The sequence below is a fragment of the Chrysoperla carnea genome, chromosome 3 (assembly GCF_905475395.1).
Source record: "Chrysoperla carnea chromosome 3, inChrCarn1.1, whole genome shotgun sequence".
Taxonomy (NCBI): Eukaryota; Metazoa; Arthropoda; class Insecta; order Neuroptera; family Chrysopidae; genus Chrysoperla; species Chrysoperla carnea.
Window position 1 is genome coordinate 8,510,692 of NC_058339.1, and position 16,994 is coordinate 8,527,685.

The window sequence follows — 16,994 nt, forward strand, 5'->3', positions numbered from 1 at the left end:
AGTAGTAGACGAAAAGTACGAAGACTATGCGGCATAAAAGAGAATTTTCAAAATAGGTGAACTTTGTCCGCGCAAATGCATAAAAATTATGAATAAAGAAGGGTCAGGATTTACCTTTTAAAATATGTCCAGAAAAATCTTGGTGATTGTTATCCAGAAGATGTAGAATCGACTTTTAGAAGTAAATTAGTTCAAATCGCTGAATTGTCAAGGCTCTGTTGACGAAAAAACGGAGTATCTGAAGGAAAATGTAAAATAAATCAAGTCCTTCGCATATATTTGCCAATGATGGTGTCCAATTGTAGTAAAGAAGAAATTATTCTACACAAGTGCAATTGACAAAATTTTAAAAACTCCCGACAAATGCGATATATTCCTTGTAAACCAATTTTTGGAAACTTACGTTACGTTTCAGGGTTACAATGCCACTGAAAAACGTACAGATAAACTCTTTAAACTTATAACACTCTTAAATTAATATCAAAGTGATGGTCAAGGACATCAGATGTGATGGAAAATATACTTAGAGAGCCATCATCGTTTGGGACAAATTTTTGGAAATATTTAAATTGAAATATTGGAGTTGACTTTCTTCTTTTGAATTACCTAACTAGTTAACCATTTCACTTTTCGAAATGACTTGAGCCAGGTTTATTTGACCATTCATTTCCATAGTAATGTTAAAATTATGTCATGCCCTTTCCAAACTGAATCGATTTTGAAGATCATCGCCAATTTTTTAGTTTTTTCGGATACGGAATCCTAAGCTCGCACTTGAAACATAACTAAGAACACTCTCCGTTAAATTACCTTTCAAATGAAACCAAAAATTTAAGTCGGTTCATCCGTTTAGGCGCTACAATGCCACAGAAAGACACACACACATAGCGGTCAAACTTATAACACCCCTTTTTTAGTTCGTGGATTAAAAATGAAACTAATCAAAAATAGAATCTGTACAAGTATGAGGTAGGAAGGATCGTCTTATTCGGAGCACTGAAATTTACATTGTTCATGATTGTGTGTTGGTTTCTATGGTAACTCACTGAAATAAAACTCATGCACGAAGCGAATAAAACGAACGTTATCATAGTTTATTGAAGTAAGAATAACATTTTCATTTTACATGTGAAATTCTTTACCACAAGACAAATGATTAGAAAAAAAATGTACAAATATTTAAGAGCTAAAGACATATCATACTTAAATTAAGAAAAATTAACAAATGCATTTTTAAGATTTTTCAGCTTTCTTTTCACGAGCTTTCTTTCCTTCGGTAAGTGCTAATCGATCTTTCTCTGTTAATGAAGATAAAACGTTCGTGATTACGCCAGTACCTAATGTTAATGCACCATCACGTAGAGTAAATCTTTGTCCTTTTTCAATTACCATTGGTCTAAATAATTTCAAAACGAGCCTGAAAAAAATACATTTTATTAATAAACAATCAATCTGCGCAAAAATTACCTCTTATCGGAACAAAAATTGCTTATATCCTAAAATTAAATCTCATATTTTTATGGAAAAACTTGTTAACAAATGTTTTCCGGGTATTTCAAAAGTCAAAAAGGTCTCCTAAATTCAATCAATCGTACAAGAACAATTATAACACTTACTTAGAATCTTCTCCTGGCATAACCATTTCTTTATCTGGAATACTAACTTGGACTGCACAATCCCAAGTTCTTGAAAACATTTGTAACTGAATAAAAGATGTGAACGGTTTACTTCGGCCACCTTCTTCTTTACTAAGAATATAAACTTGGGCTTCAACATTATCATGAGCTTTAACTGAACCTGGTTTACACATAACCATTCCTCTTTTGATTTCATCTCGTTTAATACCACGAATTAAAGCTCCAAGTTGATCACCAGCTTGAGCTTCTTCCAAAATCTGATGGAACATTTCAACACCAGTTACTGTACTTTTTAATACTTTATTGTGACCCACAAATTCACAATCAGCTCCTTTTTTAAGTATACCACGTTCCAAACGTCCAGTTACGACTGTTCCACGTCCCGGTATGGAATAAACATTTTCTACAGGTAATAAAAATGGTTTATCTAAATCTCGTACTGGCGTGGGAATGTGTTTATCGACTTCCGCTAATAATTTCATGATTGCATCGGCTCCGATTTCGGGATTTTTACCCTCTAATGCAGATAATGCTGAACCTTTAATAATTGGTACATTTTCACCATCATAACCCATTTCAGTCATTAATTCACGAATCTCCATTTCTACTAGTTCTACCATTTCAGCGTCAGCTGCATCAACTTTGTTAATAAAAACTACGATATGTGTAACACCAATTTGTTTCGCTAATAACAAATGTTCTCGGGTTTGAGGCATAGCTCCATCAGTTGCAGCCACAACTAAAATAGCTCCATCCATTTGAGCTGTACCGGTTATCATGTTCTACAAAAAAAAAAAAATAATTAAAATTTAACTAAAATGTGGAAGCGAGCATGTAATGAGCTAGAATTTTTATTTTGTTTCTTTTTAAAACAAAGCTTTTTTTAATTACCCGACTACTCGACGCAAAGGAGTGGTAATGTGTTTATCAATCTCTATGTGTATGTGTGTTCCTTTAAAGACGAGAAAAAAATTATATATTCAAATTGATCGAAAATTTTACGCCCGGTTACGCAGGCGTTCCGAAGTTCTTATATCACTTCCAAGGACCTCCTGTTCGCAAAGTTGTTGCGGCTATCACAGGACACTGGCTGGGCGGCAAGCATGCTGAACGCTTAGGCCTGGCAGTGTATCAAGACTACTGCAAGAGCTGTCACAGTGGTGACGAGGAGGAGACAATGTCTCATCTTCTCTGTCATTGCCCAGTCATTGTCATGAGGAGATGGACTTACTTGAGCCAGCCTCTCTTTGACGACCTCTCCGACCTAAAATCACTCGACGTCAAAGCCCTCCTGCTGTTCTTAAACAGCTCTAAATGGTTCATGGAGTAGTGGCCGGGGATGGCCCAACCCATTTACGGTATCACAATGGACCTTATGTCTAAGTGTGTTCCACCCCAGGACAGCCACTCTAACCTAACCTAAATAAAGCTTTTTTTAATTACCCGACTACACGACGCAAAGGAGTGGTAATGTGTTTATCAATTTATATATGTATGTGTGTTCCTTTAAAGGCGAGAAAAAATTTATATATTCAAATTGATCGAAAATTTTACACCCGCTAACTCTGGACTGACTTAATTTTTCTCTAAAATGTATAGTTTTTGAGTAAATTATGGAAGAGTAGGACTAAAATTTTGCGATATTTGAGCTTAGGTCGTGACAGTATTAGTTAAAATATCTAAAACCGGAAATAAACCTTCCTTACCTTTATATAATCAGCATGCCCAGGACAATCTGTATGCCCGTAATGTCTATTCTCCGTTTGATACTCTATATGTGCAACGTTAATGGTAATACCTCGAGCTTTTTCTTCAGGTGCATTATCAATTTCAGCATAACCTTTTGCTTCGGCCATTTCTTTGTCAGCCAAAACTTTTGTAATAGCTGCTGTGAGTGTCGTTTTTCCATGATCAACATGTCCAATTGTACCCACATTACAATGAGGTTTATTTCGTTGGAATACTTTTTTCTCAGCATAGAAACGCACAGATGAAACAGCAGGTAATAATGATTGAAGTACTTGTACCTTTTTCTGATGTCGAATAATATCACGGGAGAATAATAATTGTTTCAAAGTATGCCTAAAAACTAAATTCAATTTTTCAATATTACAGTTCTAACCTTATTTTTTTTTCTAGAATTATTCATCTAATTACATAATTGATATGGTTACCTGGATACAAAACTCCTCGAGCAGAAATTAACGTAGACATTATGAGGTTTTGATTTGATAAATTTATTTATTGTAAATTATTAGTAAATATAATACAAATTTTTATTCCGGTTTAACTCCGAGAATTCGACATGAGACGGAGAATAACAGAGAGAGTACAATTATGCTATCTTTCTCTATTTTTCTACTGTTTAATATTAATGCTTTTATAATATTACACTAGATGGAACTAGTAGTCACGTATAATAAATCTAAAGCACAGTCTATATGTATATGACTGTGATCTAAAGGCAAGTTTCAGTGCCACCGAAATATCGTAAGGAAATTTTGATAAATCAAGTATGTAATCCAACAAATTTGGGTCATACTTTTCAAATTTAAGGTCAAAATTAACCTAGCTCTAATAGGTTTTACGAATTGGGAATCCTCGTCCCGGAATAAAGCATATTTATGATAGCTAGCGAAAAATTGACATCGCAGCTGAAAATAATGACCCAAAATTAGTGGGTTTCAAAAAAAATTCCAATAAGATCGGATTAAATTTGCCTGTGTTATCAAAAAAATTGAATTTTTTAACTTTGTGACGTCATCAAAATCCAAAAAATTTAATTTTGATCTATCACATCCAAATTTTATCCAATTTTTATAAACAAAGTATGTAATCCTACTAAATTTGGGTCACACTTTTCAAATTTGAGATCAAAATTAACCTAGCTCTAATAGGTTTCAAGAATCTGGAGTCGCAGTCCCAGAACTAGGCACATAAGTGATAGCTAGCGAAAAACTGACATCACAGTCGAAAAAAATGACCCAAAATTAGTGGGTTTCAAAATAAATTACAATAAGATCGGATTAAATTTGCCTGTTATCAAAAAAATTTAATTTTTTAACTTTATGACGTCATCAGAATCCAAGGAATTTAATTTTGCTCTATCGCATCCAAATTTTATCCAATTTTGATAAACTAAGTATGTAATTCTACTAAATTTGGGTCATACTTTTCAAATTTGTGCTTAAAATTAGCCTAGCTATAATAGATTTCCGCAATATGGAATCCTGGTCCATGAATTAAGCATATAAGTGATAGTTAGCGAAAAACTGACATCACAGCTGAAAAGAATGACCCAAAATTTGTGGGTTTCAAAAAAAATTTCAATAAAATCGGGTTAAATTTGCCTGTGTTATCAAAAGATATTGTGAAGATAAAATAAAACATCGCATAATAATAAATAAATATTTTATTTATAATTATTTATAACAATCAGTCTCTGCACTCCAAAATTGATCTAAACGATCATAAACTTTGGTATGATTTGAATTAAAATTTAATGCTTCACAGATACGACAAAAGTGATAACTTTGTGATTGAAAATAACCATGTTCATTTACAATCGTATAATTATGTTTCCATTCAAAAAATGAATAAAAATCTTTGGGTGAATTAATTAAATAGTTTAAATATTTTGCTAAAGATGCAGGACTACTAAATTCATCCACATGTAAATATGAATTTGGTGGTAATAATTTTTTACAATTCTCAAGTGATGGTCCCAAGATAATTGGTATCAGATTATTTTCATACGCATTCCACCATATTTTTTCTGTTAAATAGTCTGTACAATGTGAATTTTCAAATGCCAAATAAAATGTATAATTTTTAATTGCATCACAAGCTTTATGAAAATGTCCTGGACATCTGTAAATAAGATATAAGTAATTAGTAAGGTTAGTGAACTTATTCTTAGCTTAGCTGGATCTTTTACGTTCAGTTAAAGTAGTACGAGTGCCAAGGATATCAAGGACAAACTAATACTTTGCTTTGGACAAGGGCAAACTAATACTTCTAACTGCTTTGTTTAGAAGAAGCTAGCAAAGCAAAGCTCAAAATAAACGCTAGTAAGACACAATAAATGTCTGTCAACACACAAAATCATCAGCTATTATCGTTTTATTAAGTTTCATAACAAGAGGATAAGATGAAAAAGCAAAAATTTGGAAAGGAAACTGTGCTTTTGTTCTACTTAGCTCGATCTGGAGTAACAACAAATCCAGGAGAGAACAAGGCTCCGATTATTCCAGTCCAACGTGAAGTCGGTACTACTATACGGCTGTGAAGCGTGTAATGTGACTAGACGGATTGAAAATCAACTACAGAATTTTTGGTTACCCGAAACTATCATAAACGGTCGCCTATGGAAAAAAACGAAACAATCACCCATTGAGGCAGAGATAAAAGAAAGTAAAGATGAATCGGCCATGCACTTAGAAAACCAGACCGGAAAATTAAACTGGAATCCGCATTAGACTGAATTTCTCAAAAGGTAAGGAAGAGGGAACGAACCAAGAATAGATGGAAGAGGACAATGGAAAAATAACTGGAAGAAGCAGAAAAATCATGGAACGAAGCAAAACATTTAGCTCAAGATAAAAAGGGGTAGAAAACATTATGGGGCGCCCAATTGCAAACTGGGACATGTATTACTTAATTTTTTTCCATAATCCACTAAAAGAATGTTGCATTTAGATAATATTTTTAATAACTTACAAATTTTTACCACATTTCCCAATTACATCTACTGGGATATGTTTTTTTAATTCCTTAATATATTCCCATCTATGACTATTGCTTCCACAGTTTGAACTTAAATTTACAACATGCACCTTCTTTGAAGGATTTGCTTTAGGAATCACAATATTTGTTTCACTAGGAACCACTATCTTTTTTAATGCTCTTCCATAAGGTACAGGAACATCTGAATCCATCCTGTAAAAGTTTTCTTAAAATAAAATACTTAATCACCATATAGCCTGATTATAATCTTACTTTCTGGCCAAGCAAGGGTTTTTATGTTGGTTAAAATTACCTGTAGGTCATGGTCCAATTAAAAAAACCATTGAATTTTGATAGAAATGAAGCTGGTTTGCTCATGAATGGATGATATGGACTTTCATCTGTTAACATAATCCATATTTGTTTTGAACTTCTATGAATGGGTAAATCTTTGGTTGATTTTAAGGTTTGTATTGGAACTAATACTGCATCTGCTTTATCTAACTGCGTACGATTCGTCATTATTTCACAATTACTAACTAAACAATTTTCCCATGGGTTGTACCTAAAAATGATATAAAATTGTAAAAGAAATTATTTGTTGCTGATTATTTCGTAGACTAACGACAATTAGTCTTGATCTAAGTCATAAAGAGTGACTGGTCCAGGCTCAGGTCCTTCGCACGGGGGTGTTGGGTATCAAAGTTTGTATACATACCTTTTATTACCAAATCGTTTAATATGACGATTTTCTATCCGAGCTACATCATTCCAAACTAATATTTTGAATATTGTTGGTTTTGGCGTTGGAGGTACTTTATCTAAAAATAGTATTTTACCAAGTTCTGATAGTTTTATAGTCTATAAAAAATAATAAGAGTTAATAATTTCATATTTGGTAATAAAGTTGTTTTAAAAATTTATAGGTCCTTGAGAGAGTGCTCTATCTAACTCATAAAGGCGAATGTTTGATAATAGACGATATTGACGGAGGTAGGACAGACGTGGAGCTTTTAAGACTCAACTCTTTTGAGTCAGCAAAGGGGATATTTGATTTCGGATAATAATTTGGGAGAAAATGTCAATGTAAACTTACCCTCAAGCAATACACGGTTGGGAAAGTAGCTGTTGAATAGGGAACATCAATATTCCCCGATGCCTTGAACCTCCACAGGAGCTGGTCTGGATTTCTATTCAGAAGTATTCGACATTCAAGAGTCTGGAGGGGGGATCGAGTGGAGTAAATTACAGGCGGAAATCTGCGCAATTAGAGAGGCATCGAGACTCATAAGTAATAGTGACAGACTATTCAGGAAAGAATGATGAGTTGTTTAGAAGTGCTGTTCCGGATATGTGACGGAAAAATCTATTTGCGGTGGATTCCCAGTTACAGACATGCGACAAGAATCTTGGAGTTAGAAAGGACCACGTAGAGATTTAGGACTCACGTCTGACACCCATCAAATCGCTATAAATATGATGAAACTACAATAAACAAGGAAGCCGAGATACGGCAGAATGAAGATGATTGTGTTATTGCTCGAAATTTAAATGATACATAAATACTTACATCATTTCTAGATAAATTTCGCCAATTGTCTTCCTTTATAACTTGTATGCTTGGCTCTTTAGCATGATGTTGTTTTGAATATCGTATTGTAAAACTAATTATTAATATTATATAAAAAAATGTAACAACGTATAAACTGAATATGTATAAAATATTTCTTGATATATTCATATTTATGGTATGAATAAATCCATAATTATTGAATTTATCAATCCCCAAATTGCAATATTTCCTACTGTAGGGTGTATATATATTATTTAATTTACAATGCAACCTGCAAAAAAAAAAAAAAACCATTAAAATTAGAAATATACTCTCACAAGCACCTATTCGTTGGGGTATGGAGAGAACAACTGAATCGAACGCAGCGCTGTGATCATTGTTTCCCCGAAATTCTCAGTTTAGCCATACAAACCCTTTTATATTGATTTCGCATTTCTTTTTAATTTTGTTTTGCCTTAGGAAATTTATGTAAAATAACATTTACGGAATTATAAAAATATAATATTTATTCAAAGGCATTTTATTTGTCTATGAATTAACTAGGCAAACATAATTATGATGAAGGCGTACATCTGTGTAATATTCTATGTCTATAGAGTGACCTATAAAATGGTTCCAATTAAAATCGATAGATAGAGTTTTTCTTAGTATGATTGTCCAATAAATTGTAAGAAGCCTTTAAATTTCTTGGTAAATGTATTTGTGATTTTTATACCAAGTATATGAAATATACATAGTATATTAAGTTTAGTCCCAAGTTTGTAACGTTTAAAAATATTGATGCTACGAAAAAAATTTTGGTTTAGGTGTTCATAGAATCACCTAATTAGTCCATTTCCGTATGTCTGTCTGTCTGTCGTCTGTCGTCTGTCCGTCTGTCATCACGATAACTCAAAAACGAAAAGAGATATCAAGCTGAAATTTTTATAGCGTGCTTAAGACGTAAAAAGTGAGGTCGAGTTCGTAAATGAGCAACATAGGTCAATTGGATCTTGGGTCCTTAGGACCCATCTTGTAAATCGTTAGAGATAGAACAAATATTTAAGAGTAAAAAATGTTCCTTATAAAAAAATAAACAACTTTTGTTTGAAACATTTTCTTGTAAACATCACTGTTTACCCACGAGGGCGCTTATTAGGTGAAAATTTTGTAGTATGTATTATTATGGGAATATCAGTTATGTGTGTGTGGCTAAATAAGAGTGGAAATCTTTATTTATTTACGTGACGTCAAAAAACAAACGATTGCGTCATCAAAACTGTCTATACATGGTATTTCAACAATTAACTCAGTCAATTGTTTCTTTTCACTTGTTTTTCTTAATCAATTACGTTTTTTTTTGTGTATAAGAGAAGTGTATGCAAGGTCAAGGAGCTTAAGAGAGATTGAAACACGATTTTTAGAATATCTTGATTAATATTATTAAAATTTTAATTATTCGCTGATAAAATACTTATTCCATGGTTATAATAACTTACCGGTTGAATTTTGATATCAAAACAACACAAATTTTTTAATAAATGCATTTTAATATTTAAATATCTGAATATCTGATAGTTTTGAATGAAATAATTCAAAAAACTGTACGGTTGTATAAATTGAATTGAATTTGAAATACATATTCTTTATTTTAAGAGTCTATTATTATTGATTGATAAAGAAATAATTTATTGGTTTTTCCAAAAATTGATTACAAAAGTATTTGAATTATATTAATTTTAAAAGGCAATTAAATTTTTTTATTTATTTTAGTTTTTACATATAAAATGTACCTTGCCATGAAATATTTATTAATACATTGTTTTAATTTATTTATTTTTCATTTTAATTAATCAAAAATTTTTAAATCCGATTAGAACGGCAGAAAAACTTGATTAGAGATGGAAAAAAGTGAACCTCTAGCCTTTATGTAGGTTTGCAAATCCAAAATACCCATAGATCAATACAAATGCAAACCCAAAAAGAAACTTTAGAATAATTTTTGTGATTGCGGGCTAGTTAAATATTCCCAACCTTCAATGCCGACGATATGATTTCTGTAATATTTGCGAGCAGATTTTCAGCCTTTCTGAAATCAGTTTCCTGATGAGATACAATATTTAGTGTGGATTAGCTAAAGAGCTGGTTTTATGATCGGAGCTGTGTTTTATGAATTTTGGATTACGAGTGATCCGAATTGTGTTGAAATGACGGCTTGTGTGCATGACGAATTAGGCAGTAAAACGAAGAAATATTTCGATAAACATCTTTTACCTAAAAATGTACACTAAATGTTTTTTAATTAAGGTTTTTCCACTATTAATGAACATTTAAACAAAATTTTATCAACGCTTTTAATATCTTTCTGTTTTTAAACATTTAAAAAAAATATATTTTTTTTTAAGTGTAATTCTTGTGGACCATTTTTAACAAAATAAATAATTTTAAAAGCACTTAAAATAATCAAAAATAGCCACTAATATTATGTATCGAATAAAAATTATTCTTAGAATTAAATTATATTTCTAATGATTTTATTTATAAAAATATTTAGATATTATCACAAAAATAATGTTAATTCATATTGTTTTTTGTAAAACTATTTTTTGTTAAATTAATGAATTTTAAATAATTTTAGTTAAATAAATAGATAGATTTAAATAAAGAGAGAGAGAAACCAACATTAATATGTGAAAAAGTACCTAATATTTTAAAGTATTGTCGTGAAAAGTGATGTTCAAATAAAATATATTGCTGGTATTTACACGAAAACGCGAAACTTATGTTTTAATTATAACATTTTTTAGAAATAACTCCGTATTTTAGTAAATTTTTAACGTAATTTAATTTAATTACTTTTATTAATTACCGTAATAACGACTTAATCGTTACTTGAGCATATCTTTGCTTACTTAAGCATAAAAAAATTTTTTTAATATTTTTTCTGCGATAAAATTCTTAGACAGTAAACGTATATGAGTAATTTTCATTGCTTTTAGTTTTACTACTCTAAAATTTTCAATGTTCTGCTGTAACGTTATGTCGTAATAAAATTGATTTTTCAGTTGTTTGTACTATATAATAGGAATGGCGTAAGCATGGAACGCGTGCCATTGATGGCACGCAACAAACTATTTTGGGCAAGCCACCGATCACGAAGTTTACTATAAAGTATTACATTACGAACGCACGCTCGTTTGTTATTCAAGTTACATCGTGAACTATAATAATTGGCATTTTGAAACAAATCACAAATCCGTTAGTCAAAAAAGGTGACCAGAGCAAAAGGGATTAATTACAAGACAATGAAAGGTAAAAATAAACAGTCATGGCCTCTCGATTCATAAATCGTTCTTTTTTATCATTTTAGCAATACATTGCTTTTATCTTACGATCCATAGAAAGAAAAAAAAAATGAAATGAAAAGACTGAAAATGTAACATTTTTAGGAAAATTTACAGTTTAGCGAAAGTTTGGCGTCCTACAAGTAATATTAATTGTAGTGTTGTTTTTTTTTTTGCTAAAAATATGTTATTTCATCAGACTTTTTTCCGATATCCTGAGGCGAAAACTTGGCTTATCGATACCCCACTTTTAAACGTAAAAGTTTTTCGATAATAATGTTTTTATGATACAATGATGCGAACTATAAACGTGAATATTAGGTGTTAGCATGTAAGTAGACATTTGGTGTTAAATAATAAAAAGCATGTATGTATGTTTATAAAAATATATCTAAATGTGTCTCCAAGAATAAATAAAATAAATATTACACAAAAACACCATATTTATATAGCGTAAAGACGCAACGAAACGGTTGATAATTTTAATACACACTTTTAAGTTTTTTTACAACAACGATTATATGTGTTACTTTAGTGTGACTTATGTTTTTTAATTGTTTAAATTTCTGATAGAAAAATAATCACATTCACCCTGAAAATGGAAATAAAAATTGTTAAAATCTATTTGTATTAAATCGGTCGACACGATAACAGTTCATACCGGGTGCCCCACCACACCACTCGTTCTTGTCCCTGTATAGGTATATGAAATATATATCAAGGAATTATTAATTTTAGTCCCAAGTTTGTACCGCTCAGAAATATTATCATATAATTAGTCCATTTCCTTATGACCGTCTGTCTGCCTGTCTGTTTGTCTGGAAACCCGATAGCTCATAAACGAAAAAAAATCAAGCAGAAATTTGTATAGCGTGCTCAGGACGTAAAAAGTGAGGTCGAGTTCGTAAATGAGCACCATAGGTCAGTTGGGTTTTGGGTACGTAGGACCCATTTTGTAAGCCGAGAGAGATAGAACAAATGTTTAAATGTAAAAAATGTTCCTTATCAAAAAATAAACAACTTTTGTTTGAAACATTTTTTCGTAAACATCACTGTTTACCCGGGAGGATGCGTATAAGATGCAAATTATTTAGAGTAGATCTATGTATTATATGTGAATATCACTTATGTGTTGGTGACATGTCTGTATGTCTGGCTATCTAAAGTGGCGATCTTTCTTTACTTACATGACGTAAAAAAACAAACGATTTCGTAATCAACACTGTCTATACATGGTATTTAAACAATTAAATCAGTTCATTGTTTGTTTTCACTTGTTATCTTTAAAAAAAGCACTTTCCGGTAATAGCGTTTCAAGGAAAGATATGTACATATTTTGTTTAGAAACAACAATAATCTTTTGTGGTCTGGAGGAACCAGATAATATTGATTCTGGTGTCAAATGTCATATCCACCTAGACTTGTTTCCTTTTCGTTTTTTCATGTGTTAAAATTAATTATAAACTGATTGTACACCACGAGTACAACTTTAATCAAAATTGAAACGTAATGGAGATTTTAAAAAGTCTGTTGTGATTTTATGAACAAGAACAATACATATTCTATATATAGGGATAACATATAGCCATATTTTCCTTGTGCACTCTATCGAAGGTCAACGGAGAAGAGTAAGGCGTGTTATGAATCCGTAAAATATGAATTCCGGTATGAATATCGGTAAGAATCCGGTAAAGAAAACTTCACTTTTCTTAAGCAGAAAAACCTTTATTTTTCTGGGTTATAGCTCGTACAATTAGTATCTCTATTATTTTAACTTAAAGTCGAAATATCTGAATTTATAACTTGGAAAATTAAAAAAAAAAAATCATACCTTTTTATGAATACATTTTGAATCGTCTAAATACTATATAGTTTTAAAACATTTACAAAGAAAAAAAAATTTTATTTAAAAACTATTTTTGGAAGAACTATTGTTTTAAAATATAACAAAAATGATAATATTTTCATAATAAAGTATAATTTTTATTGATATATAGTTTAGCTCGCACCACTTTACGTTATCAAACTGAAATAATTAATATATTTAAATATTAAATTTTATGTTTTTTTCAACAATTTGTATAGTAAAACTCTGTATTGGGTGTTATCAGAAATTTTCCAACTTTTTAAATATTTTTAGGTAGATAAGTATATATCTACTTCCCGTATGATTTCTAATTAAAATAAATCAGAAAAGTATATTTTTAACTGATAGAAAGACGAGAAGGAAGTTCCCGATTAGGCCATATTTTTTGCAACTATGTTTCTTATCGCACATTATCGTTCTGATTTGTTTATGTGCTAAAATGTCTCATTTCATATTAACTTGGTACACTTGTTGTTCATAAATACATAATTTATAACGAAAGGAACATAGTTTCTACCGAGTGTTCCACGACAACTTTCGTTCTTTTTGTGTGTGTCAATAATTGTACCAATATTATCGTTATTTTTTTACTTTTTAGTGCATGTAATAAGTTTTTTTTTGAAGTAGGTTTTTTTTTTGTTAAAAGGTTTTTTTATTTTTTATGATATTATGCACTGAAAGTATTAAAGTATATTTGATTTATTTCAATGGAATCCATATGTGGTATGAGTCAAACTGTAGCTAACATATTCAGCGCCTGAGCAATCGGAACTATTTGATTAATTTTTTTTTTTTTGGTATTATTTATTTATTTGTTCATGCAAAAGATATTAAAATAAAAATATTGATTATGAATTTTTAGACGATTAAGTTATTAAAAATATAATTTTATCAGTTTTTGGGAAATAATTTATTTAATATTATTAATAACTTTCTGAAAGAAATTTATTATTTTCACATCGAAAACTGAAATCAAAAGTTTTAAAGTGTTACAATCTTATATAACAATAATTTAAAAAATGTATGCGTGTATCAGCATTATCAAATCGGAGCGTAGGCGGGGTTTATTGGAGGGGGGGGGGCTTCAAGCGCCGCATATACTTTTTAATCTCCGAACCAAAAAGAGAACACTTTTTTAATCTCCGGTGTTTAAATTTGACCGCTATGTGTGTGTGCCTGTCTGAAAGATAATTTGATGGAGAGTGATCTTAGCTATTTTTCAAGTGCAAGTTGGATAGGACCCAACTATCTTTAAAACTACTAAAAGAAGGTTAAATTTGATCACAAATTTGAAAATTATGACTCAAATTTAATAGAATTACATACTTGGATTACCAAAATTGGATATAATTTGGATGTGATAGATTCATTTTTTTCGATTTTGATACCTTCATTAAGTTCAAAAAATCGATTTTTGTCATAATACACTCAAATTTTATCCTATTTGAATAGAATATTTTTTAAACCCACAGATTTTTGGTCATACTTTTCATCTATAAAGTTATTTTTTTTGCTACACATTCACCTTTGTGCGTAATAACTAGACCAGCACTCCACTAACCATAGGTGGATTAAACATTATGACGTCATGACATCGTTCCCCACTAAGTGAGCAACTTAGTGTGGCTAAAATAAGACTTCGAGGATTGGAAATCATAGGGAAAATTGTGGTTCTGATCTGATTTACAACATATTGCAATCAGGCTGGTTTCTGGCAGTTACGGAATTCAGAATCCCAGAAGAAAATAGGGTCAATTTTCAACGAATATTAAGTTTGAATTTATTAAAATTAATTGAAATTTAGAAAATTAATTGATTGCTTTTACAAACATAATTGGCAGACACTTAAACGCACAGTTTTACTTGCACAAGCGCATTTCGGTCAAGCATTCAAATTCAATTTTTCGTTCAGGACGCCAATAATATTATTATCTTACAATGATTGGAAAATAATCAAATCAAATACATATATTTAAAAAAAAGTAATAACATTTTTCTTACATTTTTTTGAAGTAGACCGTAACTTCCAAATCAATAAGTAATAAATAACGTTTAAATAAATATAATCACTTGTTATCTACACTCATTTAAAATAACACATTTATATTTTATCATAATCAAAAATTGTTAAATGTATGGTTTATTAGTAGGTTATTGTTCTTTATTTTTTTTATTGCCTAGTTTTACATTTTGTTATAGATTGCTTGAAAGCCACACTAAATTTATTAAAACGTAAAAATTTTCATTTTGTTATTAAACACGTCATTATATTGTTTATAATATATTGTTGTAGTTCAAACACATAAGCAGTTAGACAACTCTATATTAAAAAGAGAAATTTGGGTCAACCTAGTAGCAATAAAAAAAAATAAATTAAATAATTAAAAAACTCGAGTGCGTTGAATAAAAATTGAAACGAGAAAAATAAGTCCAGTAGTTTACAATGTTGGGACCCATAAAAATCTAGACCGGCTAAAAAATTCCCAATAATGTGCCCCGCCGCACCTGTTAAAGTCACCATACTGAAATATAGTACATAGACTAAGCTTCGCCTATCTCTCCGTATAGTGTGAGGCGAAAACTAGAAATTCTTTTTTCGAGAAAGGAAGCGTTAAATTTGACCGAAAAGTGATACAGTCAAAATTTTTTAATAAGTTAAATCTACGAGCTATAGAAAAAACATGTGCATCGACCTTTACACCGAGTTGTATATTGAGCGAGGGCTTAACCGATCTAAGGTATGTTTCGAAACGACGCAAGATTGGAAAGGAGACTTTGTTCTTTGTTGGAAAAGCTGCCAAACGCGAAGCATTTGGTAGACATTCGAAACGCATCTTTGTTACAAATATCGAGTTTTTCGAATGAATTTTTGGCACCCTGTCTGGCAATGCGTTTTCGCCAAAGTTGAACTTCGTTGACCCAGATGTCACGGGAATCATCGTCCAAAATTGAATATTCTATTTCAAAAAGTCGCGTAATAGTTTTCATTAAAATTTTTCATGAAATTTTTCAAGAAGAAACAAGCATAATTTGAGTAAAATATTGCGATGATTGAAAAATTGATCTATAATCTTCAACTGAATCAGTCTGTATAGTCTGTTATGATTCAAACTTCCGCTTCCGCAATTCTATGTCGTATTCATCGCAGATATTGAGATATCGCTCAAGGTATTGAAAATTCTCTTGAACCCTTCCCCAACATTTCTTCTTCTTTCAATCAAAATATGTTTCGCAGGATCAGTCAGTTTGAGAGCTTTGCCAAGATCCATGTTTTCTATTTGAAGTTCTTTACTCAAAGATAAAGTAAAAGAATATTTCAAGCTCAAATATGGATGGATATCTGATTAGTCAGAAATTCATCAAAATTTATGTGGACAGATTCTCAATAGGAGAGGTTTTTACCCCCAAAAACCCCTCCCAAACGCACGAGCCTGTTATCACCGCCTAGATTATTAAGTATATGTTCTAATACCGTCCTATTTGATAAGAATTAGCCATTAAGTTCCATATAACTGCTTATGTATCTGAACGATACATAATATTTATCATGAACAAAAATACTTCTAATGTTATTAAATATGTGCATGGATATTAACTGATAATAATTATAAAATACATGCCATACATTTTAACGTTTATAATTGTTTGAGTAAAACGAATTGAATCTCTTGAAAGGGCATTCTTGTTTAAAGTAAAGAAAGTATTGTGATCTCGAAAAATTTGGTATTGATTTTTCCAGCAAAAATGTCTTTTACAAATCAAAAACCATAAGCCGTAGATGAAATTTTGAATTTAGGAATTTTGCAGTATTTAAGAGGTACTATACACTCTCTTTACAAGAGAATAAAAAATGAACACTTTTCATATTT

The 16,994-nt window shown here is 30.8% G+C and overlaps 2 protein-coding genes across 2 annotated transcripts; both read right to left on the minus strand.

Annotated features, from left to right (window-relative positions):
• Window positions 1-1,073: 1,073 nt before the first annotated feature.
• Window positions 1,074-3,970, minus strand: LOC123296927 (elongation factor Tu, mitochondrial). Its single transcript, XM_044878637.1, has 4 exons — window positions 3,812-3,970; window positions 3,344-3,726; window positions 1,617-2,419; window positions 1,074-1,417 (listed from the first exon to the last, which is right to left on the minus strand). The coding sequence occupies exons 1-4, from the start codon at window positions 3,849-3,851 to the stop codon at window positions 1,234-1,236; spliced, it is 1,410 nt and encodes a 469-aa protein (XP_044734572.1). The 5' UTR covers window positions 3,852-3,970; the 3' UTR covers window positions 1,074-1,233.
• A 1,089-nt stretch (window positions 3,971-5,059) lies between these two features.
• LOC123295822 (4-galactosyl-N-acetylglucosaminide 3-alpha-L-fucosyltransferase FUT6-like) lies at window positions 5,060-8,140 on the minus strand. Its single transcript, XM_044877283.1, has 5 exons — window positions 7,933-8,140; window positions 7,081-7,223; window positions 6,676-6,927; window positions 6,357-6,575; window positions 5,060-5,507 (listed from the first exon to the last, which is right to left on the minus strand). Exons 1-5 carry the CDS (start codon window positions 8,101-8,103, stop codon window positions 5,060-5,062), a joined length of 1,233 nt encoding a protein of 410 aa, XP_044733218.1. The 5' UTR covers window positions 8,104-8,140.
• Window positions 8,141-16,994: the final 8,854 nt, after the last annotated feature.